The 27031-nt window shown below is 44.6% G+C and overlaps 2 protein-coding genes across 4 annotated transcripts; both read right to left on the bottom strand.

Moving 5' to 3' along the window:
* Positions 1-324: 324 nt before the first annotated feature.
* Positions 325-26647, bottom strand: LOC121535916 (gastrula zinc finger protein 5-1-like). Of its 3 annotated transcripts, none has more exons than XM_045217442.1 (3): positions 26194-26647; positions 23640-23770; positions 325-1947 (listed from the first exon to the last, which is right to left on the bottom strand). In XM_045217442.1, exons 1-3 carry the CDS (start codon positions 26462-26464, stop codon positions 649-651), a joined length of 1701 nt encoding a protein of 566 aa, XP_045073377.1. In that variant the 5' UTR covers positions 26465-26647; the 3' UTR covers positions 325-648. The 3 variants fall into 3 exon arrangements, with proteins under 3 accessions (XP_045073377.1, XP_045073378.1, XP_045073379.1); XM_045217443.1 differs by lacking the exon at positions 325-1947 and adding an exon at positions 14154-15808; XM_045217444.1 differs by lacking the exon at positions 325-1947 and adding an exon at positions 21877-23438.
* On the bottom strand, positions 10080-11744 carry LOC121561817. The gene is made up of 2 exons (XM_045217448.1): positions 11725-11744; positions 10080-11500 (listed from the first exon to the last, which is right to left on the bottom strand). Exons 1-2 carry the CDS (start codon positions 11735-11737, stop codon positions 11100-11102), a joined length of 414 nt encoding a protein of 137 aa, XP_045073383.1. The 5' UTR covers positions 11738-11744; the 3' UTR covers positions 10080-11099.
* Positions 26648-27031: the final 384 nt, after the last annotated feature.

Here is a 27031-nt window from a genome sequence, read left to right as displayed (position 1 = left end):
TCTCTGTTGGCTGGGCTCCCTGCTTGTGCCATCAAACCCCTGCAACTTATCCAGAACGCCGCAGCCCGCCGTGTGTTCAACCTTCCCAAGTTCTCACCCCACACCTCCGCACACTCCACTGGCTTCCAGTCAAAGCTTGCATCCACTAGCAGACCATGGCGCTTGCCTACGGAGCAGCAAGGGGAATTGGCCCTCCATACCTTCCGGCTATAATCAAACCCTACACCCCAACCTGAGCATCCGTTCTGCCTCCTCTGGTCTCTTGGCCGTCCCACCCCTACGGGAGGTCAGCTCCCGCTCAGCCCAGGCAATGCTCTTCTCTGTCCTGGCACCCGATTGGTGGAACCAGCTTCCCCCTGAAGCTAGGACAGCATAGTCCCTGCCCATCTTCTGAAAATGTCTGAAAGCCTACCTCTTGAAATAGAATCTTAAATGGAGGTAATGAAACAGGCATTTGTGAACAACATATACCCTACACGGTACAAACACAATATGTAACAGCCTTTTTAGGCTTATATATGCGTTACATATCACACAATGCCTGGATGCAATATTCTACCCAGGAATATTCAACACTGAAATATGTTACTCTTGTTATACCAAATGCATCTGTGGATCTTTTCTGCTGACAACAATGAAAATCAGAAGCTATCGAGTGGAATGGTTTTTCTGCTGGTGTATCTTGAGATAGCTCCTCTCTGAGAACCTCTTCCCACAGTGCGTACAAGCGAACGGCCTCTCTTCCGTGTGGACCTTCAGGTGCATCTTCAGGTTGCCAGCCTGGGCGAAGCGCATATGACACCGGGGGCAGCTGTAGGGTTTCTCCCCTGTGTGGACCCTCTGGTGCCTCTTCAGGTGGCAAGCCTGGGTGAAGCACATCTGACACTGGGTACAGCTGAAGGGTTTCTCCCCTGTGTGGACCCTCTGGTGCCTCTTCAGGTTGCCAGCCTCGGCGAAGCGCATGTGACACTGGGTACAGCTGAAGGGTTTTATCCCTGTGTGGACCCTCTGGTGGATCTCCACCTTCTGGGGGCAGCTGAAGCCTTTGTTACAGAACATGCAGAGGAACCGTTTCTCTTTGCTATTGCCGGATGTTAGTCCCCCTCCCTGCACCTTGGCCCTTTGGTCCTCTGAGTTCAATACCTGATCGAAAAGGATGCAGCCATGTGAATTGGAAGGCCCCATCGACGTGGACACAGGTTCACGATCCCTGAGCATGTGCAAAGGGGAGTGGGTCACAACGTTTGGATTTGTCTCTAATCTTTCTCTGTAATCTAAGAAATCTCTGCCCTGTGAGTGTCCATCTCCTAGGTGACTATCTGTATTCCTTGTGGGAGGAGCGTCACCCTCCACTTTCACAGTCAATTCATCTACCACTATATCCTCCACTTTCTTATCTAGGCACCCTTCAGAGTATACACTACTACTGTACCGGTTCCAGTCCCCTCTAGACAGATCAGTTTGTGTCTTTAAACCCAAGGGCATGTTGCCAGGGTCCATCTCTGTAGTGTAAGAACAAGACAGATCATTGCCAGTCTCTAACGCGTCACCTGAGTCCCGATGGAAATGAACCGTCCTCGGGCTTGGGATACCGTGAAGCAAATACTCTGAGACAGGAGCAGGAGGACAGCCCAGTGGTCCCAACTCCAGTCTCTCTTGGTCTGATCTGTGGTCAGGTCCTGTGTGTAAGAGCCTGTGTGTTACAGTTAAATTCTCGCTGTCTGTCTCTGACTTGAGGACGGCGTTCAGCGTTCCACTGACCTCCGTGTTGCTGCGTCGGGTCCTGGGCTGGGGCTGGGCGGCGGGGTCCTCCGTGGCTAAAGGGGACGCCACTCCAGCCACTGTGCCAGTCTGGATGTCTCTGGTGTGTTGTGGTTCATCTCCTTCGGTCCTCTCCTGCTTGACCAGAGACGATCCTCCAGGACCTGCAGCCTCTGCATCTGCAGACTGACACAAGAAGAGAAGAGGTTATTGTCGGTACATGAGTTGAATTAGATAATGTCGTAGGGAAGTCTCACAAGCTCCCCTATGGCAGATAAATTAGGATGTACATGTAAGCAAGTGAATAGCTGAGGGGAGCCTTTCTGAAATAAACGGGCCACATTTTATGTACTGTAATGTTTTATGCAACACTATGACACTAACCTCTATCACGATAACATGCTGGGTTGAGGTTCCATTCCCTTCATCTATAGCTATAGGTTGGTCATCTCTCCACGCATTGGGTCCCACTGGCTTCACAAAGCTCCTGTGGCCTCCAGTGAGATGTCCTTCACCTATGAGAGTGATTGTGGGAAAAGGAGTGGTTAAGTTAGCTACTGTCAATGCTCAACACAATATTTACACTATTGACACTGTCTACAATTGGCAAGGATGTAAGGTAACACTTATAACACTATTCATAACTTTTTGATATACTATTTATTGATTGATTATATTCCATGCAATAAATACAAAATGTTTAGTATAACAATAGGAAATTCAAGAATTTGGTTAGAATATTATATTGTGTCTTTGTGCAAGAAGAATTTGCTCTTAATTGATCTGCCAGGTAAAATAAAGATACAAGAAAAACGTTTTTGCAAGATAGCTAAGTAATCAGGGGAAGTTGCATACTATCCCAAAATTGACCAAGACCCAATTCTGGGTAACACATCTGAACACATGCGCAGAGGCGAACGGGGCGACAGGCTAAATGTACCTCTTGCCATTCCTCTGTATCGGTCGAGGATCTTGACACTACTGGGACGACTTGCGAGGACGCGCTCTCGAATGGTCCTCTCTGCGCGCTCCCGTGACACCTTCAGTTCGAGTAGCTGTAGTTTCCTCCGCAATCCCCTGTTTTCTTTCTGGCTTTGAGAAATTTCCAAACGAAACACTGCATAGTCGTCGTCTACGAGTTTACAGATCTCTGCCACGGCTGCATTCGCTAGCACCTCCATGATGGAGGCTATTTGAGTGTGAAAAACCATACAGTTAGCCATTGTTAGCTAACGTTTGCAGCTAGCTAGCGTTAACTAGATAACATCTATCAAGTCCTGTCTCCAACGCGAATTAAAGACCTGAGGTAAGACCTGAGGTAAGTATGTGACACTGTGCAGTTAAATGGGTCATATTTTAAGGTTCCAGTGGGTTAATAAACGTCCAAATAACAACAATAAAAACATGAATGTGGAAATGGTTCTTGGTCACTGTTCACTTCCGTTTACACAGAAGAGAAAGGATCTTATTTGTTGGCGTCATAGCTCAAAGGGTGTGCTTAAATGAAAAGCGTATGCGCGCTGTTCTTTGAATTACGGTACTGTACACATCAAATATCCTATGATCAGTATCTTTCAAGGTCAAAGCAGACTTGTTTACAATGAACAGTGTGTTAGAATAGAAAATAAAAAATAGAATAGAAAATAATACATAACTTTATTCCATCGACTCAGTAAGGTAAATATTCAACTGTCCTAGCATAGGTTTACTGTTTACTTCTTCTTCCTGTGAGTTTCCGGCATGCATACTTGGCGCTGTGTTGCGTATTGCTGTCTTTTACAGGTCGGAGTGTGAATTGCACATTATGTCACAGAAAAGAAGGGTGAAAATAAATCTCACCACTATCTAACCCTACACATATACAAAAATATACCAATACTTTAGCCCTACCAGATCCTACTCCAGGCCAACAGCTGCTGCCACTACCACATCTATTTTCTGGGATTTATGCTCCATCAGTGCAGACAATTAATAACCATAGCAATAAATCCTACCTTACTAAAACTCATCCTCTCTGGATCGCTCTCTTCAGGCCTACTCACTGGGGGGCTCCAGTCAAATCACTCTCCCTTGGGTTATCCTCTACTCTCTTCACTGCCTCAGCATAGGAAACTTTCTGCCCCACTCAAACTCGTTTCTCTCTCACAGAGCACTTCCTATCACCAGCTGCATGGGTGCCTCTACCCCATTCATAGACGCTAACTACCTTTATCACCTATTGATGATGGAACCGATGTTTACTCTAAACGTGAAAACGTATCGCTTGCGGTACGGTTTTGGAAACATAAGGAACGTAAGTTTCATGTCAGCCAAAAATATATGTTCACACACGTCCATATCTCCATGTTACAGCATGTGTTTACGGAAGACAGAGGGACCATCTGTGCTAATTAGCTATCTAGCATGTGTGTTACAGAAGAAGGCTGCCAGAAACTTGTAACTGAAAAATACTGTCGGCTGCAACTGTGATAAATCCAGTTAACACAGTGTGTATATTTAGCATTTGTGAATTTATTTTGATGTGATATGAAAGTAATGGGCTTTGTTTCTAGAACCGCATCGCAATTGAGAATCGATTAAGACTTTTTAAGAGTACATCTTGGGCGCCCCCACAGTTGACACAGTGCTTTCTCTATCCTAGTCACTAAATTATGTAGACAACGCCACGCACATTTACATGTTCCTTGTCTGTCACAAATGTTGAATGAAATTATATTTAAACTTGCTCTGCTGGTGGTCCACAGGAAAGTATTATTAAACCAACTTCAAAACGCGGATCTATGTGTGTGGCAATCAACATGTTTTGCTCATGACCGGAGAGCAAAGCACGACACGGGTCAATCCCCGAGGGGTGTGACGCGGAGCACCCGGTACCTCAAAAATCTAAAAAATTCCACTTCTCGAAACTTTGACAGGTGTAACAGTTCTGTTAGTCATTTACCCAGCTTGAAACAACGTATGGGTCAGCCAAAAAGCAGGGATCCAAAACCAGTCCAAAATCATCTCTGGTAGGATTCTCAGGGAAAACGTTGAAGTTTCTACCACACCTGTCGTCGCAAGTACTTTATCCTGGTCAGGCTCATTTCCAAACTCCATGTCACTCCCTCCATGGTTACTTGTTGTAACAGGAGACAGGATCTCACGCTCAGTAGTTGATTTGTACTCGTTAACACCATTACTAGGTATACAGTGCATTCGGAAAGTATTCAGATCCCTTGACTTTTTCCACATTTTGTTACTTTACAGCCATATTCTAAAATGGATTTAAAAAAGATATCAATCTACACAATACTCCATAATGACAAAGCAAAAACAGGTTTTTAGAAATGTTTGCTAATTTATATTTAAAAAAATTGAAATATTACATTTGCATAAGTATTCAGACCCTTTACTCAGTACTTTGTTGAAGCACCTTTGGCAGCGATTTGGCAGTGATTACAGCCTCGAGTCTTTTAGGGTATGACGCTACAAGCTTGAAGAGTTTCTCCCATTCTTCTCTGCAGATCCTCTCAAGCTCTGTCAGGTTGGATGGGGAGTGTCACTGCACAGCTATTTTCAGGTCTCTCCAGAGATGTTCAATCGGGTTCAAATCCGGGCTCTGGCTGGGCCACTCAAGGACATTCAGAGACTTGTCCCGAAGCCACTCCTGCGTTGTCTTGGCTGTGTGCTTAGGGTTGTTGTCCTGTTGGAAGGTAAACCTTCTCCCCAGTCTGAGGTCCTGAGCGTTCTGGAGTAGGTTTTCATCAAGGATCTCTTTGTACTTTACTCAGTTCATCTTTCCCTCGATCCTGACTAGTCTCCCAGTCCCTGCCGCAGAAAAACATCCCCACAGCATGATGCTGCCACCACCATGCTTCACCGTAGGGATGGTGCCAGGTTTCCTTCAGACTTGACGCTTGGCATTCAGGCCAAATTTCCATTTAAGAACGATGGAGGCCTTCTTGGGGGACCTTCAATGCTGCAGACATTTTTTGGTACCCTTCTCCAGATTTGTGCCTCGACACAATCCTGTCTTGGAGCTCTACGGACAATTCCCTCGACCTCATGGCTTGGTTTTTGCTCTGACATGCACTGTCAACTGTGGGACCTTATATAGCCAGTTGTGTGCCTTTGCAAATCATGTCCAATCAATTGAAATTACCACAGTTGGACTGCAATCAAGTTGTAGAAACATCTCAAGGATGATCAATGGAAACAGGATGCACCTGAGCTCAATTTCGAGTCTCATAGCAATGGATCTGAATACCTATGTGATTTATTTTTTGTATACATTTGCAAAAAAAATTAACCTGTTTTTGCTTTGTCATTATGGGTAGATTGAGGAAACATTTTCATTTAATCCATTTTAGAATAAGGCTGTAATGTAACAAAATGTGGGAAAAGTCAAGGGGTCTTAATACTTTCCGAATGCACTGTATATTCAGAACACGGAGGTTTGAGCCTTTCTTCCCATTCTTCCGGGTCTGTGTCATGACTCAGAGAGATCTAGACAAATCAAGACACCCGTTTACACTGAAGAGAAAGGATCTTATTGGTTGGCGCCATAGAAACAAGCCTGTTTCAAATGACAAGTTAACAAAGGGTTAATGAGGGTACGTGGTTAATTACCCTCCCAAACAGAAATTAAAAGTGTCCCGTGTTCAATGTCTCTATATACTATACATGGGACAGCAGAGTTGACTGTGTGTGTGTGTATGTGAGTGTGTGTGTTTGCAAGTATGGGTGTGAGTGTATATGTGAGTGCAGTGTTTGTTTGTGTGAGGTGTGTGTGTGCGAGAGCTTGTGTGTGTGTTTTGTGGGAGTATGTGTGCAAAAAAAGTCTCTAAGGTGCAGGACAGAGTACTGGACAGGCAGACAGCTAGTGATGTCTGATGGTCTGGTGTTAGAAGCTGTCTAGGAGCCTGTTGGTTCCGGCACTCTGATGCTCCTGTACCGTTTGCCAGACAGTAGCAGAGTGAACAGTCCGTGACTCGGGTGGCTGAGGTCCCCAATGATCTTCTTGGTATTCCTTCGACACAGAGTGGTGTAAATGACCTGGAGGACAGGCAGCGTGCCCCCGATAGTGTGTTGGGCTGACCTCACCACCCTCTGAAGGGTGCAGTTACCGTACCAGGTGGTGAGGTTGCGCCTTCTTCACTACGGTGTCAATGTGATGTGATCATGTTAGGTCCTCGGTGATGTGCACTCCGAGGAACTTGAAGCTTTTGACCCTCCCCACTGTGGCTTCCTTGGTTTTGTTGACTGTTGAGAGAGAGGTTATGGTCCTGGCACCATTCCGCCAGGGCTCCAACCTCCTCCCTGTAGGCTGTCTCATCATTGTTGGTAATCAGGCCTATCACTGTCGCGTCGTCAGCAAACTTGATGATCGAGTAGGAGTTGTGCGTGGGTGAACAGGGAGTACAGCAGGGGGCTGAGCACACATCCCTGGGGGGCCCCAGTGTTAAGGGTCAGTGTGGTTGAGGGGTTGTTGCCTATCCTCACTACTTGGGGTCAGCCCATCAGGAAGTCCAGCACACAGTTGTACAGGGATGAGTTCAGACCCAGGGCCCTGAGCTTAGTGACGAGCTTGGAGGGCACTATGATGTTGAATGCTGAGCTGTAGTCGATGAACAGCATTCTCACATAGGTATTCCTCTTGTCCAAGTGGGATAGGGCGGTGTGTACTGCGATGGTGATTGCGTCGTCCGTGGATCTATTGGGGCGGTATGCAAATTATAGTGGGTCCAGGGTGTCGGGTAAGGTGGAGGTGATATCGTCCTTGGCTAGCCTCTCAAACAACTTCATAGTGACAGAAGTGAGTGCTACGGGGCGATAGTCATTTAGTTCAGTTACCTTAGCTTGCTTGGGTACAGGAACAATGGTGGAGATCTTGAAGCATGTGGGGACAGTGGGCAAAAAAGGTGTTTAGCCTGTCTGGAAGTGACCACTACGCAGCTGGTTATCCCTTTATAATCCGTGATTGTCTGAAGTCCATGCCAAATGCGTCTCGTGTCTGAACCATTGAATTATGACCTCTTTGTCCCTGTACTGACTTTTTGCCTCTGATTGCCTAACAGAGGTCGTAGCTGGTGTGTTTTGTACTTGTCAATGTTCCCGGTCACCTTACAGTGGTTGAATGCGGTGGTTCGAGATTTCAGTTTTGTGCAATAAATGCCATCTATACACGTTCTTTGGTTGGGGTAAGTATTTTTGAAACTCTTTGCTGTACACACAGAACCATGACATATTTTCAAATGTTAACCACTGTCAAGCTCATATCTAACACTGTGATTCAAGTACCTAACAATATGGAGGTATTTGAGTTTATTATTTAAAAAAATGTCCATATGTGTTGATTCAAGAATGAAGTATAGTGTTTTGGTTCGACTGAGATAAGGGAAACTCAGTCCCTCCAATTATACAAAAATAACCATGTCAGTCAGCACAGAGTCGATTTTGTATTTATTTTTTAATTGTCACACTCGCATAACTTTAAAGTACAGTACTTTTATTGCACAAAATGATATGTGACAGTAGAATAACCTTTCTCACTATGGTAACACTTTACATTTTCTGTAAATCTGGTACCCTCACTTTGATAAAATTAATTTTAGAATACTTTGGGAAAGGTTCAACATTACATTACATATATCTTCACTACTTTATGTCAAGTAGCTGGTAGGTAGCCTAGTGGTTATGGTTGCTGGTTCGAGTCGCAGAGCCGACTAGGTGAAAAATCTGTCGATGAGACCTTGAGCAAGGCACTTAACCCTAATTGCTCCTGTAAGTCGCTCTGGATAAGAGCGTCTTCTAAATTACTAAAATGTTTTTTAAAATGTAAGTTAACATGAATTAAGGCACTATCATTTCCTCACTATAAAACACCAGTATCAACCTAAAGGGCCAGTTACACTCTTCATCAGTAAAGCATTTTTTACAGACACCAACCATCACCATATCATTACATTTACATTTACGTCATTTAGCAGACGCTCTTATCCAGAGCGACTTACAGTTAGTGAGTGCATACATTATTTTATTTTTTCATACTGGACCCCCGTGGGAATCAAACCCACAACCCTGGCGTTGCAAACGCCATGCTCTACCAACTGAGCTACATCCCTGCCGGCCATTCCCTCCCCTACCCTGGACGACGCTGGGCCAATTGTGCGCCGCCCCATGGGTCTCCCGGTCGCGGCCTCTAGTCGCGGCCTCCCGGTAGGATCTCTAGTGGCACAGCGCCACTCGGGAGTCTACTCATCTATTCTGCCTCATCATACTCATTCTTTCCTCAGTTCACCTCATCCAGTTCCCTACTACATCCAAAACCAACAGAATTAACTACAAACAAACTAGCTACATTACATGTCACTATACACTATACATGGGCTGTGTGCATTTTCTGCTGGTGTATCCTGAGGTATCTCCTCTCTGAGAACCTCTTCTCGCAGTGTGTACAGGCGAACAGCCTCTCTCCCAGTTGGCCCTTCAGGTGCATCTTCAGCTGGTTCTGACTGGAGAACCTCTTCTCACACTGGGGTCAGCTGTAGACTTTCTCCCCTATGTGGACCCTCTGGTGCCTCTTCATGTTGCCAGCATGGGCGAAGCGCATGTGACACTGAGTACAGCTGAAAGGTTTCTCTCCATTGTGGACACTCCTATGTCTGATTAGGTTACTCAGGAAGGAGAAGCTCTTGTAACATAGCTTACACTTGAAGGGCCTCTCCTTGGTGTGAATGGTCTGGTGCTCCTTCACATAGTTTGCTTTAGCAAAGCGCTTCCCACAAGTGGGGCAGACGTACAGCTTGTCGGCGTCCGTCCTAATGCTCGCCCTCACACGTTGTGACCCAATGACACCAGAGGAGGTAGAAGCAGGAGCCACCACCTTCAGGTGGTTAGTCTTTGAGCTCCCTTCTTGACCTCTAGCCATTGTTTGGGTGTTGTTGGGATTGTGTGCTGTGTTATAGGCTAGGTGCCTCTCATGGTGAACACCCATCCTGACCCGGTCTGTATTGGTGGGGTAACCATGAGGTAACTGAGGAAGGCTAGACCCAGGTCCAGGCCATCTATGAACCCAGTCACCAGGCATTAGATGAGACCCTGAAGGAGAAGACAGACGTCCTGTTAGACTCCCATCAGGGGGGTCTCCCACCACTCTCTGTGAAGGCTGAAGCCCAGGGTGACTTCCTCTGTTCATCATGGATACTGTGGTGTTTGTATCATAGGAACAGGAGGGTCTATCTCTATCAGCCCCAGGCCCTGCTTCATCCCTGCACTGAGCCTGTGAAGAGAAGGGTCTGGGCTGCAGACTGGATCCCTGACTGGAGCCTCTGTCTCTCTGATGACCACCAGGACTGAAGTTGTTCAGTCCACCTGTCCACTGTTTGTGTTCTGTGTGGTGGTGGAGTCTCTGTCCCTCGCGGTTGGGTTCTGGTTCCGACTCAGGAAGGAAGAGTGACGGCTCCTGATTCAGGTTCCGGGGCCAGGGTTTGTGACCAGCCACCTCAGAGGTCCAGTCTCTCCCGCCAGTAACACTGGATATCAGCAGGTCTTCATGGACTGCAGACTGTAAACAAAGATTGGAAAGAAAAAGGATTATATAAGAATCTCTTTGCTGTACACACAGAAACATTACATAATATTATCAAATGTTATCATCTTCACTACTTCATAAGTAAACATGAATTAAGGCACCATCCTTACCTCACTATAAAACACCAGTATCAAACAACAGGACAAAGTTGTCACTCTTTATCAGTGAAGCATTTTTACAGACACCATCACACCAACCATCACCATATCATCTACTCTGCCTCATCATACTCATTTTTTCCTCAGTTCTCCTCATCCAGTTCCCTACTACATCCAAAACCAACATAATTAACTATAAACTAACTAGTACTACATTACATGTCACTATACTCTATACATGGGCCGTGTGCATTTTCTGCTGGTGTATCCTGAGGCAGCTCCTCTCTAAGAACCTCTTCCCGCAGTGCGTACAGGTGAACGGCCTCTCTCCCATGTGAACCTTCAGTTGCGTCTTCAGCAGGTGTTGGCGGGAGAACCTCTTCCCGCACTGGGGGCAGCCGAATGGTGTCTCCCCTTCTGGTGGATCTCCACCTGTTTGGGAAAACTGAAGTCTTTCCCACAGAACGAACATGGGAAGCACTTCCCTTTGCCACCGGATTTGCTGATAGCGTCACTACTACTGTCATTTGTCAATGGGCTTGTGTAGCCATTTAGTGTTGAGGCACTGGCATTGTCTGAGGTCTGGTTTAGCATTAGGAGAGTGTGAGGAGGACGAAGGCCAGGGAGTGTCTGTGTTGTCGCAGGGTCCATGTTCCAGTTGATAGATCCTATAGACGGCAGGCTGAAGTTAGGGGGTTAACCTGAGATGCCATCAGTCTCTCTGAATCACAACTATAGGAGCAGGACGGACTACCGCTAGCTGCGTCTGTTCTCTCCCACCGCATACAAAACAGGCCTCTACGCCTCGCCCTGGTCTCAGCCAGCCTGTTGTCATGGAGACTAAGTTCGGTTGTTGTTATGTGTTCGACTGTCTGTTTCTGGTTGTGGTTAACAGTGTTTATCCCCAGCCCAGAATTGAGGACACTGTCCCATACACTGACCTCCAATATGTCATCTCTGGTCCTGGCCTGCTCAGTGATGTTGTCCCCTGGGCCCTTGGCTGCACCCGTCTGACTCTGGGAATCCAAGATGGCTGCCCAGTCTCCTCTGTTAGCCTCCAGCCAACCACCTGCAGGAAGAGGGTTTACAAAACATGGCAGAGAACTCTACGTATGGTGTTTTATTAACCTGGTCAATCACCTGGTCAAGTAAATACATTATAATGTGTGTTTTTGTATGTAAACATGAGTTGTATTGATTTCATTTTATGAATTAACAAAATGAAGCCAGGCGCATCACTGTTCCCATTGAAGATCTATTACTCTATGTAGGCTATTTGTATTTCTCCCTTACCTTGCTCCCCCATCTTTAGTCCACTCAGCAGGTCAATGCTCTCTGGTCCGTCTTCTATTGTCTCCTCTTTGACTAACAGCAGATCAGGCTTCCCATCCTCCATGTCTACTGACTGTAAGAGATACAGAGTGAGAGGATGATGGATCAAGAAATCTGATATGAGCACCCTGCTATGAATCATCTTTTGATTGAGCAATTAGGGATTGCTTTGAGTACTATGCAAGTTGATTTTATACTATGCAAACGTGTTAGTTGATTTGATTACTTGACACTCTTTAATGGTTTGATAATTCAAAGGCATGGTCCTACACTTAAGACAAAATGAATCAAGACCTGGGCCCGTATCCACAAAAGAGTCTCAGAGTAAGAGTGCTGATCTTTCCATATAATCCTATTCATTATTATCTAAAAGGCTAAACTGATCCTAGATCAGCACTCCTACTCTGAGAGGCTTTGTGGATACGGACCCTGACCTAATACCATTCAGACAGTAGTTCACAGTGGGCTCACCTCAGTGAGACTGTGTGTGGTCCTGTGCTGCTCAGCTGGTTCCTCTGTGGGTTCAGGAGGAGGTGTAGTCTGGTTGTCCTCCACGACCATGGTCCCCTCAGGGTTCCCCAGACCCTCCTCACACCCCTCCTCCTTCACCAGCAGCACCTCTGGACCCTCCTCCTCCTGGAATAGAGAGGTGATACAGATTACACAGACATACACTCAGGTATGTACACACACACACAGAGATAATAAACACTTTCAACATGGAGTGTTTACCCATCCCAACTACGTTTGAGTCCTATACTGTAGTTACAGAATGACTTCATTGTTGTTAAACTCATCATGGTGGGGATAAATATGATGTGGGTAAAAACAAGTCAGCTATGGTAAGGCAGAAGTCATCTGACAAACCTGACTAAACTATTTTGACGTGTATTGCAGAATTTTGTTAGTGTGTAGGTATATTTAGTAAGTGTATATTGGATATAAAGCATTGTTGTGTGTGTATGCAGAATAGGGTGAGATGTGATGTATACTAAAGAGAGTGAATGAAAGTCTTAGAATGAAAAGTCCCATTTTGTGTTTATTGAACATAATCAAGTTTTAAATACATCATATGAAAACCACACATGCAAATGTCTCAACAAAAAATATGCATGAACTGCATTAATGTTCTCATTAAAAGTGTCTTGGGAAGAAAAAATGTATTTCAATGGCATTTGTGAACATCATAGTCTACACGGTACAAGCACAATATAAAAATTAAGTACTGCCTTCACACCCCTTTTACTTTTTCCAAATATTGTTGTGTTAAGTGAGATTAAAATGTATTTAATTGTAAATACATTGTAATTGGAAAAATTCTAACATTTGTAAAAAAAAAAAACATTAACTCATCTTCATTAAATAAGTATTCAACCCCTTGAGTCAATACATGTTAGAATCACCTTTGGCAGCGATTACAGCTGAGTCTTTCTGGGTAAGTCCCTAAGAGCTTTGCACACCTGGATTGTACAATATTTGCACATTATTATTTTTTTTAAACTTCAAGCTCTTCAAGTTGGTTGTTGATCATTGGTAGACAGCCATTTTCAAGTCTTGCCATATATTTTCAAGCCGATTTAAATCAAAACTGGAACTAGGCCACTCAGGAACATTCAATGTCGTCTTGGTAAGCAACGCCAGTGTATATTTGTCCTTGTGTTTTCGGTTATTGTCCTGCTGAAAGGTGAATTTGACTCCCAATGTCTGTTGGAAAGCAGACTGAACCAGGCTTTCGTCTAGGATTTTGCCTGTGCTTAGCTCTATTCCGTTTATTTTTTTGATTAAAAAAACTCCCTAGTCCTTGCCAATGACAAGCATACCAATAACATGATGCAGCCACCTCCATGCTTGAAAATACTTAGTGGTACTCAGTGATGTGTTGTGTTGGATTTGCCCCAAACATAACGCTTTGTATTCAGGACATAAAGTGAATTTCTTTGCCTCAGTTTTACTTTAGTGTCTTATTGCAAACAGGATGCATGTTTTGGAATATTTTTATTCTGTACAGGCTTCCTTCTTTTCACTTAGGTTAGTGTTTTCTCCTATCACAGCCATTAACCTCTAACTCTTAAAAGTCACCATGGACCTCATGTCTGCTTTTTTATTAATTTTACCTATCTACCAATAGGTGCCCTTATTTGCAAGGCATTGGAAAACCTTCCTGGTCTTTGTGGTTGAATCTGTGTTTGAAATTCACTGCTCGACTGAGGGACCATACAGATAATTGTGTTAAACACTGTGCAACTTATTATGTGACACATTTTTACTCCTGAACTTATTTAGGCTTGCCATAACAAAGGGGTTGAATACTTATTGACTCAAGACATTTCATTTTTTCATTTTTTATTAATTGGTAAAAAAAAAAATATCCACTTTGACATTATGGGGTATTGTGTGTAGGCCAGTAACACAACAAAATGTGAAAAAAGTTGAGTGGTGTGAATACTTTCTAAAGGCACTGTATCACACAACGCCTGAAGGAAATATTCTACCCAGGAATATTCAACACTGAAATCTGTTACTCTCGTTATTTTGACAACAATGAAAATGAACAGTCTTTAAAGGAAGACTCAGCGTTATGAGGTTGCCACGAGCAGAACCGCAGATATTGTTAAGAGCGTGATGCTAGACTTTGCTGTCACACAGAGTATCTGCGCATGTACACGGGTTTGCTTCACGCTGCTACAACATGGTAGCTGCAGGACCAAAACTTCAGAGAAGTTTAGCCTCGTGCTTCAACGCTCTTAGTTGTTGTGGAAATTGACCCACTACTGCGGTTTTCTTTGTGCATCTACGTCATCTCGCTGAGTCTACTTTTAATGCAGGGTTTGATCTAAACGTCAGAAGCTATAGTTATGGAATGGTTTTTCTGCTGATGTATCCTGAGGTAGCTCCTCTCTGAGAACCTCTTCCCGCAGTGCGTACAGGCGAATGGCCTCTCTCCTGTGTGAACCTTCAGGTGCGTCTTCAGCAGGTGCTGGCGGGAGAACCTCTTCTCGCACTGGGGGCAGCTGTAGGGTTTCTCACCTGTGTGGACCCTTTGGTGTCTCTTCAGGCTGCCAGACTGGGCGAAGCGCATGTGACACTGGGGGCAGCTGTAGGGTTTCTCCCCTGTGTGGACCCTCTGGTGGATCTCCACATTCTGGGGGCAGCTGAAGCCTTTGTTACAGAACATGCAGAGGAACCGTTTCTCTTTACTATTGCCTGATGTTGCTCCCCCTCCCCGAGCCTGGGCTTTAGCCCTGTCGTTTGAGTTCAATACCTGATCGAAAAGGACGTGGCTGTGTGAATCGGAAGGCCCCATCGACATGGACACTGGGTTGCGATCCCTGAACGCGTGTAAAGGGGAGTGGGTCTCAACATTTGGATTTGTCTCTAAGCTTTCCCTGTAATCTAAGAAATCTCTGCCCTGTGAGTGTCTGTTTCCTAGGTGACTATCTGCATTCCATGTGGGAGGAACGACGCCCTCCACTTTCACAGTCACCTCATCTACCACTATAACCTCCCCTTTCTTATCTAGGCACCCTTCAGAGTATACACTACTACTGTACTGGTTCAAGTCCCCTTTAGACAGATCAGTCTGTGTCTCTAAACCCAAGGGCATGTTGCCAGGGTCCATCTCTGTAGTGTAAGAACAAGAGGGATCATCAACACCAGTGTCTAACGCATCACCATCACCACGGGAATGAACCGTCCTCTGGCTCTGGTGAAATACCGGTAAGTGCTCTGAACCGGGAGCAGGAGGACAGCCCAGTCTCCCCCGCCCCAGTCTCTCTGGGTCAGATCTGTGGTCAGAACCTGTGTGTAAGAGCCTGTGTGTTAAAGTTAAAGTCTTGGTGTCGGTCTCTGACTTGAGGACGGCGTTCTGCGTTCCACTGACCTCCGTGATGCTGTGTCGCATCCTGGGCTGCGCTGGGGCCGTGGTGGGGTCCTCTGTGGCTACAGGGGGCGCTCCAGTCTGGATGTCTCTGCTGTGCCGTGGGTCCTCCTCTCCTTCAGACCTCTCCTGCTTGACCCCAGGACCTGCAGCCTCTGCATCTGCAGACTGACACAAGAAGAGAGGAGGTTATTACCGGTACATGAGTAGAATTGGATAACAATGTCGTAGGGAAGTCTCACAAGCTCCCCTATAGCAGATAAATAAGGATGTACATGTAGGCAAGTGAATAGCTGAGGGTTAGCCTTTCTGAAATAAACAGGACACATTTCAGTGACAAACTGTAATTTCTTATGCACCACTATTACACTAACCTCTATTACGATAACGTGCTGGGTTGAGGTTCCACTCCCCTCATCAACAGTGATTGGTTGGTCATCTCTCCATGTAGTGTGTCCCGCTGGCTTCACAAAGCTCCTGTGGCCTACAGTGAGATGTCCTTCACCTGAGAGAGTGATTGGGGGAAAAGAGGTGGTTCGGTTAGCTACTGTCAATGCTCAACGGTATATTGTACATTATTGACACTGTCTACAATTGGCAAGGATGTAAGGTAACACTTCTCATAACTGCTTGATATACTTTTTATTTATCAGTGTATTATGTTCCTTGCATCACATTGTTTTCATTGAGGAAATAATAGTAAATGCAGTAAATCAAGAATCTGGTTAGAATATGATATTGTGTCTTTGCGCAAGATGGCTAAGTAATCAGGTGAATTATTGCATACTATCAAAAAAGTGACCAGCAAGACCCAATTCTAGGTAACACATCTGAACACGTGCAGAAGGGAAGAGGGGACACCCACAGATTACAACTCTGAAGAGTTTACACAAATATTAGCATCGTAGCTCTTATTGTGTTACTTTAACTGTGGGAAATAATCTCACTATTCAGCCTATTGTATTGAACATTCATATTGCAGTGTACAGCCTTATACCTATGATCTTGGTAAGAAATAGGCTGTATAATGAGGTGATTTCCCACAGTTAAAGTAACACAATAATATTTCTGCAATCTGTGGGTGTCACTGAGTAGGCTGATACCCCATTTCATAGACCCAAGACCCATAGGTAAGGTTGTATCTACACTGCAATATAATTATGCCCCCAATTTAATTCTGAAGTCTATACATCCACAATGCGATTTCAACTGACTTTTCCTTTTTTATGTCAAATTAACTAATTATTGTATTTTGTTGAATTTATATAACAACATTCCAAAATGGTTTAGCATTATCTAATGGGGCATTATTCCACTATTTTTATCAGTTTGCATCAGTTTCAATGGGGGACTTTTATTTTGAATGCGATCCGCCGATAACACTATTGCACGCTAATATTGTTCACCACAAACTGGTCTGCAAACTGTACCTCTTAACATTTCTCTGTTTCGGTCGGGGATCTTGACACTGCTGGGACGACTGGCGAGGACGCGCTCCCGCATTGTCCTCTCTGCGCGCTCCCGTGCCACCTTCTGTTCCAGTAGTTTCCTCCGCAAAACCCTGTTTTCTTTCTGGCTTTGAGTTATTTCCAAACGAAATACTGCATAGTCGTCGTCTACAAGTTTACAGATCTCTGCTACAGCTGCATTAGCTAGCACCTCCATGATGGAGGCTATTTGAGTGTGAAAAACCATACAGTTAGCCATTGTTAGCTAGCGTTACCTAGATCACATCTATCAACCAAGTCCAGTCTCCAACGCTTATTAAACACTATACACGGCAATTATGTGATGCTGTGCAGTTAAATTAGTCATATTTTGAGTTCCTGGGTGTTAATAAACGTCTAAATAACAATAAAAACGCTAAAAAAATTTGAAATTCTTCTAAGTCACTGTTCACTTTCTGTTTACTTGTTCTTCGTGTGAGTTTCCGGTAGACTGGTCGCTGTGTTGGGTATTGTTGCCTTTCACAGGTCGGAGTGTGAATTGCACAATTTGTCACAAAAATAAGGGGAAAGGTAGAAAATAAATCGCACCACCATCTGACCCACTAATTGTATACACCACTATACCCCAAAAAAAACACCACCCCTACCCCACTACTTTAGCCCTACCAGATCTTACTCCAGGCCAACTGGGAGGATGGGACCCCTTCTCTTAAAACCCCCTTTAGCTCTTCTGCGCTAAAATCTCTTACACCCAAAAATATCTCTGTTGCTGCCACTACCACATCTATTTTCTAGGATTTACACTCCATCAGTGCAGTACAATTAATAACCATAGCAAAAAACACATGAAATCCTACCTTACTAAAACTTATCCTCTGGAAAGATTTGGCATGGGCCCTCAGATCCTCAAAATGTTCTACAGCTGCACCATCGAGAGCATCCTGACTGGTTGCATCACCGCCTGGTATGGCAACTGCTCGGCATCCGACCTCAAGGCGCTGCAGAGGGTATTGTGTAAGGCCCAGTACATCACTGGGGCCAAGCTTCCTGCCATCCAGGACCTCTAAATATGTAATATGCCATTTAGCAGACGCTTTTATCCAAAGCGACTTACAGTCATGCGTGCATACATTTTTGTGTATGGGTGGTCCCGGGGATCGAACCCACTACCTTGGCGTTACAAGCGCCGTGCTCTACCAGCTGAGCTACAGAGGACCACACTCTATACCAGGTGGTGTCAGAGGAAGGCCCTAAAAATTGTCAAAGACTCCAGCCACCCTAGTCATAGACTGTTCTCTCTGCTACCGCACGGCAAGCGGTAACAGAGCGCGAAGTCTAGGTACAAAAGGCTCCTTAACAGCTTCTACCCCCAAGCCATAAGACTGCTGAACAGTTAATCAAATGGCTACCCGGACTATTTGCATTGACCCCCCTTTATTTTACGCTGCTGCTACTCTCTGTTTATTATCTATGCATAGTCACTTTACCTCTACCTACATGTACATATTACCTCAATTATCTAGACTAATCTGTACTGCCGCACATTGACCCAGTACCGGTACTCCTGTATATAGCCTCGTTATTGTTATTTTATTGTTACTTTTTTCACTTTAGTTTATTTAGTAAATATTTTCTTAACTCTTATTTTTCTTAACTGCATTGTTGGCTTGTAAGTAAGCATTTCACGGTAAGGTCTACACCTGTTGTATTTGGCGCATGTGACAAATACAATTTCATTTGATTTGATCGCTCTCTTCAGGCCTACTCACTGGGGACTCCCAGTTGAAACACTATCCTCTACTGCTCTCTTCACTGCCTTGGCATAGGAAACGTTCTGCCCCACTCCAGCTCTGGCAATCTCAACCAGTCTCTCTCTCTCACAGGGCACTTCGGATCCCCAGCTGCATGTTGCCCCCACAGTTGACAGACAGTGCTTTTTCTATCCCAACTTTACACTCTCTCTTACTGTGCTCTCCTGCACATTTCTCACATCGTGGAATCTCCCTTCTACACACTGCTGCAACGTGTCCGAATCCTTGGCACCTAAAGCACCATAGTGGGTTCTGAACATAGGCCCTCACAGAATAGCAAATATAATCTAACCTGACTTTGTCAGGTAGAAACTGTGTCAAAGCTCAACAAGACAGAGAGGGTATTCTCAGTCTTGCCATTGCCACAGGTTCTACGTCTCACCAAACATTGGACGTCACAAACACCAGGAATATTATTTTTCATTTGATCCAACTCTACCCCATTGATCACTACTTTGAGTGGCACCCTGCTCCAGAGAGCAAAGCACGACACAGGTCGATCCCGAGGCGCGTGACGTGGAGAAGTTCTTGTAACATAGTTTACATTTGAAGGGCCTCTCCTCAACTTGTTTTATAGTTTCACTTCGGGATTTGACGTAATTGGATGAACGTTGATTTTTGACCCATTAATTCTGCGTGGTTACAGGGTTAAGTTTAGGTATTCATTCCGAGTGGTTAGGGCTATGATTTGGGGAAAGCATAAAACTAAATAATAATTTTTAAAAACTCAAAGGGTTAAGTTTAGGTATTAATTCCGAGTGGTTAAGGTTAGGGTTATGGTTAGGAGAAAGCATAAAACGAATTAATTTCAAACAATGCGCTGTTTCCATTTAGTATCATCAAGTACTCTCCCTGCTTGCTAGACAATTATGAACTGCAATGTCATGAATTCGAGCCCAGTGCTGTGCCATTGTTTTTTATAAGAATGGTGGCATATATTGACGTCCTCAGGACCTTTTCAAACGTCTAAAATAGACACCTGTTTGTAGTGACCAGCCTGCTCTCCTTGGTGTGAACGGTCTGGTGCTTCTTCACAAAGCTCGCCTCAGCGAATCGCCTCCCACACCTGGGGCAGGCGTGCGGCTTGTCCAGCCTAACACTCTGCCTTCCACGTTGTGACCCAATGACACCAGAGGAGGTAGAAGCAGGAGCCACCACCCTCAGGTGGTTAGTCTTTGAGCTCCCTCCTTGACCTCTAGCCATTGTTTGGGTGTTGTTGGGATTGTGTGCTGTGTTATAGGCTAGGTACCTCTCGTGGTGAAAGCCCATCCTGACCCTGTCTGTATTCGTGGGGTAGCCATGAGGCAGCTGAGGAAGGCTAGACCCAGGCTTTCTATGAACCAAGTCACCAGGCATTAGATTAGACTCTGAAGGAGAAGACAGACTTGCTGATAGACTACCACCAGGGGGGTTTCCCACCACTCTCTGTGAAGGCTGAAGTCCAGGATGACCTGCTCTGATAGGTATACTACGAAGCAAGCAAGATCTACTCAGGCTTTTATTAAGCTAGCCAGCTTCAGTTAGCTTCACATTCCAGGTCAGGCTTTATCCGTGCTACGACGGCGGATATTGCTCGTCCACCTGCTCGTCCACCTGCCACTAACTCTAGCAGGCTTGTAACTGCGTGTGCATTTCGCACGTCTAGTCTAACGCTGAACTCTTCATTAAAGGGATACTTTGGGATTTTGGCAATGAGGCCCTGTATCTACTTCCCCAGAGTCAGATGAACTCGTGGATAAGGAAGTTAAGGCTGGTTTACAGTCCGTCTATCGACATGTCTGTAGACAATTGCCATAGCGTCATCATGAACATTCTATTGTCATCCGACATCAAACTCATCGTTGTTGTTATGAAAAAGTATAAACACAAAATGACAGCCTCTGCATGACATCAGCAGCCAGGTGCTCCAAACATTACGAATTATGAATTTGATGGTCATTCAGGTTAAATAGGTTGTCCTAGCATAATTTTGGTAGCTTGCTAACGTTAGCTTGAGTGTTAGCTAACAAATGTTAGCTAGCTAGCCATTTTCTGTGCTAATATCTCTGGCTATCTCTATCTATGAAATCATCTCTCATAGCATTCCTCCCTCAGCCGGGTCTCTATGCTGCCACCTACTGATATGTCATCTCAGTGCAGTGCATCTCTCAGGAAAAGTGGAGGTGTCGATAGGAACCATATAAGGAGAAGTGGGGGTTTGTTAGCTATGTTTCTAACATTTCTTTATTTCTGTACTTGCAGAGGTCCAGGCCAATGAATGGACAGCATTGAAAAGGATACACTGAATGAGTGGAACCTGGCCTCTTTGATTCCAAAGTTTGAGGGTAAGTAAAACGATAAATTCATTTTTGAGAGTGGGGACAAAGCTTTGTGGGGGAAAAACACTGATTTTTATTGACCCTGTGTAAAACAGCATCTAAGTCTTCCACATTTTCATTGATAACCAATAGTACAACCTTAATGGAAACTTGAGACTTCATTTCAGGTTGACCAACCTGACACACATCACAGGCTGGGAGCAGCTCATGAGCACTTAGGGGTAAAGTGCCTTGCTCAAGGGCACAACAGCAGTAGGTGGTATATAGAGATATTGTAGCTGGTAACCCTCTGGCTGACGAATCTCTCCCTGAAGATTTCCCCTCAGGCAGCTCGGGGGTTCGAATATCAGCCTGCCTTTCTAACTGCGAAGCTACTGCCACCTCTATTCATTTAGCTCTTTCCTCAATCCCTTGCTCAACCATTTGACCTGGCTTATCAACCCTTCCTTCAAAGTATTTTAATTTAGAAATGTGGGTGAAACTATCCCTTACAATCTCCCCCCCTAGTAGTTAAGGTTAAGAGCTTTGGGCCAGTAACTGAAAGGTTACTGGTTCGACTCCCCTAGCCAGCAAGGTGGAAAAATCTGCCATTCTGCCCCTTGAGCAAGGCAGTTAACCCCCAACAACAACTGCTCCCCGGGCACCGAAGACGTGAATTTCGATTAAGGCAGCCCCCCACACCACTCTGATTCAGAGGGGTCAGGTGAAATGCGGAAGACACATTTCGTTTTAATGCATTCAGGTGTACAACTGATTAGGTACCCCCTTTCCCTTTTACCCTCTCTTTTGCAGCAGAGGAGATGGACCAGGAAACACTCTTGCTTTTGGACGACTCGACTATAGCCTGAAGTTAAAGAAGAACATAAAAACCTTACACGCAGTGAGTATTCTGTAAACACCACCTTTTTTATACACAAGGGTAGGTCCTTGGGACACACACGTGAATTCATAGGACTGCATCTGTGGACAATGAAAATTGATCTTTGTCTTTAATGCAAGGTTTGATCTAAACATCAGAAGCTATCGAGTGGAATGGTTACTTTCTATGTTATACAGTGAAATGTTTTTTCTGCTGGTGTATCCTGAGGTAGTTCCTCTCTGAGAACCTCTTTCCGCAGTACGTACAGGCAAACGGCCTCTCTCCCGTGTGGACCTTCAGGTGCCTCTTCAGGTTGGACGAGTGTGAGAAACTGGCCCGGCACAGGTGGCAGCCGAATGGTTTCTCCCCTGTGTGGACCCTGTGGTGCCTCTTCAGGTCACCAGCCTGGGCGAAGCGCATGTGGCACTGGGTACAGCTGAATGGTTTCTCCCCTGTGTGGACCCTCTGGTGGATCTCCACCTTCTGGAGGCAGCTGAAGCCTTTGTTACAGAACATGCAGAGGAACGGTTTATCTTTACTATTGCCTGATGTGGCTCCCCCTCCTTGAGCCTGGGCTCTAGCCCTGTCGTTTGAGTTCAATACCTGATCGGAAGGCCCCATCGACGTGGACACTGGGTCGCAACCCCTGAGCGTATGTAAAGGGGAGTGCGTCGCAACATTTGGATTTGTCTCTAAACTTTCCCTGTAATCTAATAAATCTCTGCCTTGTGAGTGTCCTTCTCCTAAGTGAGTCTCGTTTACATTACATGTCTGAGGAGCGTCGCCCTCCACTTTCACAGTCACCTCATCTACGACTATAACCTCCCCTTCCTTATCTAGGCACCCTTCAGAGTATAGACTACTGCTGTATTGGTTCCAGTCCCCTCTAGACAGATCAGTCTGTGTCTCTAAACCCAAGGGCATATTGCCAGGATCCATCTCTGAAGTGTAAGAACAAGACGGATCATTGCCAGTCTCTAACATGTCACCTGAGTCCCGATGGGATTTAACCGTCCTTAGGCTTGGATTACCATAAAGTAAATACTCTGAGCCGGGAGCAGGATGACAGCCCATTGGTCCCAGCTGCAGTCTCTCTGGGTCTGATCTGTGGTCAGATCCTGTGTGTAGAAACTTGTGTGTTACAGTTAAAGTCTCGGTGTCTGTGTCTGACTTGACCTCCGTGATGCTGCATCGTGTCCTGGGCTGGGTTGAGGCGGCGATTATCTCTGTGGCTACAGGGGGCGCCATTCCAGCTGCTTCTCCAGTCTGGATGTCTCTGCTGTGTCGTGGGTCCTCTCCTTCAGTCCTCTCCTGCTTGACCAGAGACGATCCTCCATAACCTGCAGCCTCTGCATCTGCAGACTGACACAAGAAGAGAGGAGGTTATTATCGGTACATGAGTTGAATAGGATAACAATGTCATAGGGAAGTCTCACAAGCTCCCCTATGGCAGATAAATAACAATGTACATGTAAGCAAATGAATAGCTGAGGGGAGACTTTCTGAAATAAACAGGCCACATTTGATGTACTGTAATTTTTTATGTTACACTATGACACTAACCTCTATCACGATAACATGCTGGGTTGAGGTTCCACTCCCCTCATCTATAGCTATGGGTTGGTCATCTCTCCACACGTTGTGTTCCGCTGGCTTCACAAAGCTGCTGTGGCCTCCAGTAAGATGTCCTTCACCTGAGAGAGTGATTGGGGGAAAAGGGATGGTTAAGTTAGGTACTACTGTCAAAGCTCAACGCTATATTGTACACTATTGACACCGTCTACAATTGGCAAGGATGTAAGCCGGACTACCACATCTGGGGACCTGGGGCACCTACAGTGGGGTCCAAAATTATTCACACCCTTGATAAAGATGAGCAAAAATGACTGTATAAAATAAATCATTCACACACTGAGCTTCATTGTATGCTCAAAACAGAGGTTTTGTTTAACAATTCATAAAAAATTGACACCCGTTTTCAATTCCTTTCAATAGCCTACCTTGCGAGGATAACGGCGCATAGCCTTTTTCTAAAATGTTTAATGAGTTGGAGAAGACATTTGGAGGGATCTTAGACCATTCCTCCATACAGAATCCTTCCAGATTCTTGATATCCTTTGTCTGTGCTTATGGACTGCCCTCTTCAATTCAAACCACAGGTTTTCAATGTGTTTCAAGTCCAGAGACTGAAATGGCCATTGCAAATGTTGATTTTATGGCCAATTAATCATTTTTGTAGATTTTGATGTGTTCTTGTGGTTACTGTCTTGCTGGAAGATCCACTTGCGGCCAAGTTTGAGCCTCCTGCCAGAGGCAACCAGGTTTTTGGCTAAAATATCCTGGTTCTGGGTAAAGTTCATGATGCCATTGACCTTAACAAGGGCCCCAGGACCAGTGGAAGCAAAATAGCCCCATAACATCAAAGATCCACCCCCATATTTTACAGTAGGTATGGGGTTGTTTTAAACTCATTTCGACACCAAACCCACCACTGGTGTGCGTGGCCAAAGAGCTGACCAAACCGGTGCTTTGGTCAGATTACATGAAAATAGAGCTCTAGCGTTTGGTAATCTGGCCCAGGATGTAAGGTAACACTTCTCATAACTTCTTGATATACTATTTATAGATTGATTATGTTCCATGCATCACATTGTTTTAATTGAGTATGACAATAGGAAATTCAGTAAATCAAGAATCTGGTTAGAATATGATACTGTGTCTGCAAGACACTTAATTGTTCTTAATTGACCTGTCTGGTAAAATAAAGGTAAAATAAAATGTTTTTCAAGATAGCTAAGTAATTAGGGGAAGTATGGCATACTATCCAAAAACGGACCCAGACCCAATTCTGGGAAGTGGTGTAAAGTACTTAAGTAAAAATACTTTAAAATACTACATAAGTAGTTTTGGGGGGGTATCTGTACTCCACTACATTCCTAAAGTAAATATGTACTTTTTATTCCCATACATTTGCCCTGACACCAAAAGGTACTTGTTACACTTCCAATGCTCAAGCAGGAAATAATTATGGTCCAATTCACACACCTATCAATACAACTTGATTGCTGATATGCAAAACATTTTGGGACTATATCAACAATGGACTAATGAAACAAATACCAAAAGGTTTGGGTGGAATTTTCCTTTAAGTACTTTTAAAACCAGATACTTTTACTCAATTTTTACTTTTACTCAATTATGACAATTGAGTCATTTTTCCACCATTGATTCTGGGCAACACATCTAAACACATGCACAGAGGAGGAACCTATCTAATGTCCGATACATACGAAATTGTTTAGACTACAGAGGCAGCAAAACTGTACATCAATGCTATGCTACTCCCCCACTTAACATACTGCTTGACTAGTTGGGCCCAAGCTTGCTGTACAACATTAAAACCCATTCAGTCTGTCTACAAACAGGCTCTCAAAGTGCTTGATAGACATCATCACTGTTACATCCTCAAAAAGCATGAGCTTCTGAGTTGGGAAAATCTTGTACAACACACTGAGGCATGTCTTGTATTCAAGATCCTAACCGGCCTGGCTCCCCCTCCACCTAGTACTTTTGTCAAACAGAAAACCCAAACCCATGGCAGCAGATCCACAAGGTCTCCCATGAGAAGTGACTGGCAGCAGATCCACAAGGTCTCCCATGAGAAGTGACTGTATAGTTAGTTCCCTTAAGGAAAAGCACCTTTAGTCAAACTGCTTTCTCTGTGAGAGCTTCCCGTGTCTGGAACACATTGCCATCAGACATATACCTGCACCATCACAAAAAAACATGAAGAGATGGCTAAAGGACAATCAGACTAGTAAACATAATCCCTAGCTGTTTATTGCCACTTTCCATGTTATCTGTAGCTTGTGAGGTGTGTAAACACTTTGTTGCTTTTATGTATTTTGTTGCTCTGCATGTGCTCACTGCTAATTTCTTATCTGTATTGTTAATGTACTTGTTTTTAATAACCTGCCCAGGGACTGCAGTTGAAAATTAGCCGGCTGACTAAAACCGGCACTTTTACTGAAACGTTGATTAATGTGCACTGTCTTTGTAAAAAATAAAATAAAACGGGGCGACATGCCCTGCAGTCTCGGCATTCTACAAAATGTACCTCTTGCCATTCCTCTGTATCGGTCGAGGATGTTGACACTACCAGGACGACTGTCGAGGACGCGCTTTCGCGTTGTCCTCTCTGCGCGCTCCCGTGCCACCTTCAGTTCGAGTAGCTGTAGTTTCCTCCGCATTGCCCTACTTTCTTTTTGGCTTTTAGTTATTTCCAAACGAAACACTGCATAGTCGTCGTCTACGAGTTTACAGATCTCTGCCACGGCTGCATTTGCTAGCACCTCCATGATGGAGGTTATTTGAGTGTGAAAAAACATAGCTAACGTTACTAGCTACTAGATAGCGTTACCTAGAAAATATATATCAACCAAGTCCTATCTCCAATGCGAAGACTACCTGTTGTAAGTATGTAATGCTGTGCAGTTAAATGAGTCATATTTTGAGATCCAGGGTGTTAATAAACGTCAAGATAACAATTAAAATCCTAACGTGGAAATTGTTCTTCCGTTTGCACTAAAGAGAAAGTATCTTATTGGTTGGCGTCATAGCTCAAAGGTGTGGTTAAATGAAAAAGGTTATGCGCGCTGTTCTTTGAAATACGGTACTGCTTATTACGTTACACATTAAATCAATGATCAGCAGTGTTGGGGAGTAACTAATTACATGTACACGCTAACATACGCACTCAGTGGGGTGTATTCATTGATGCCAAGGGAAGCCAGGCTTCCCCAACAGATTGACCAAGAAAAAATGAAATATTTCGTCTCTGTTTTGTGGTGTCGAGAAAACGATGCTAATTATGCTGTGAGAACAAGGAAATCCGCTGACTCTGTACTTTGATTATAAAGGTTTATTATATCAAAGTATTCCAGCGTCAATTTACA

The sequence above is a fragment of the Coregonus clupeaformis genome, unplaced genomic scaffold, assembly GCF_020615455.1.
Source record: "Coregonus clupeaformis isolate EN_2021a unplaced genomic scaffold, ASM2061545v1 scaf1058, whole genome shotgun sequence".
Classification (NCBI taxonomy): Eukaryota; Metazoa; Chordata; class Actinopteri; order Salmoniformes; family Salmonidae; genus Coregonus; species Coregonus clupeaformis.
Note: the sequence above shows the minus strand (reverse complement) of the source record. Positions and strands in the feature narration are given on the sequence as shown.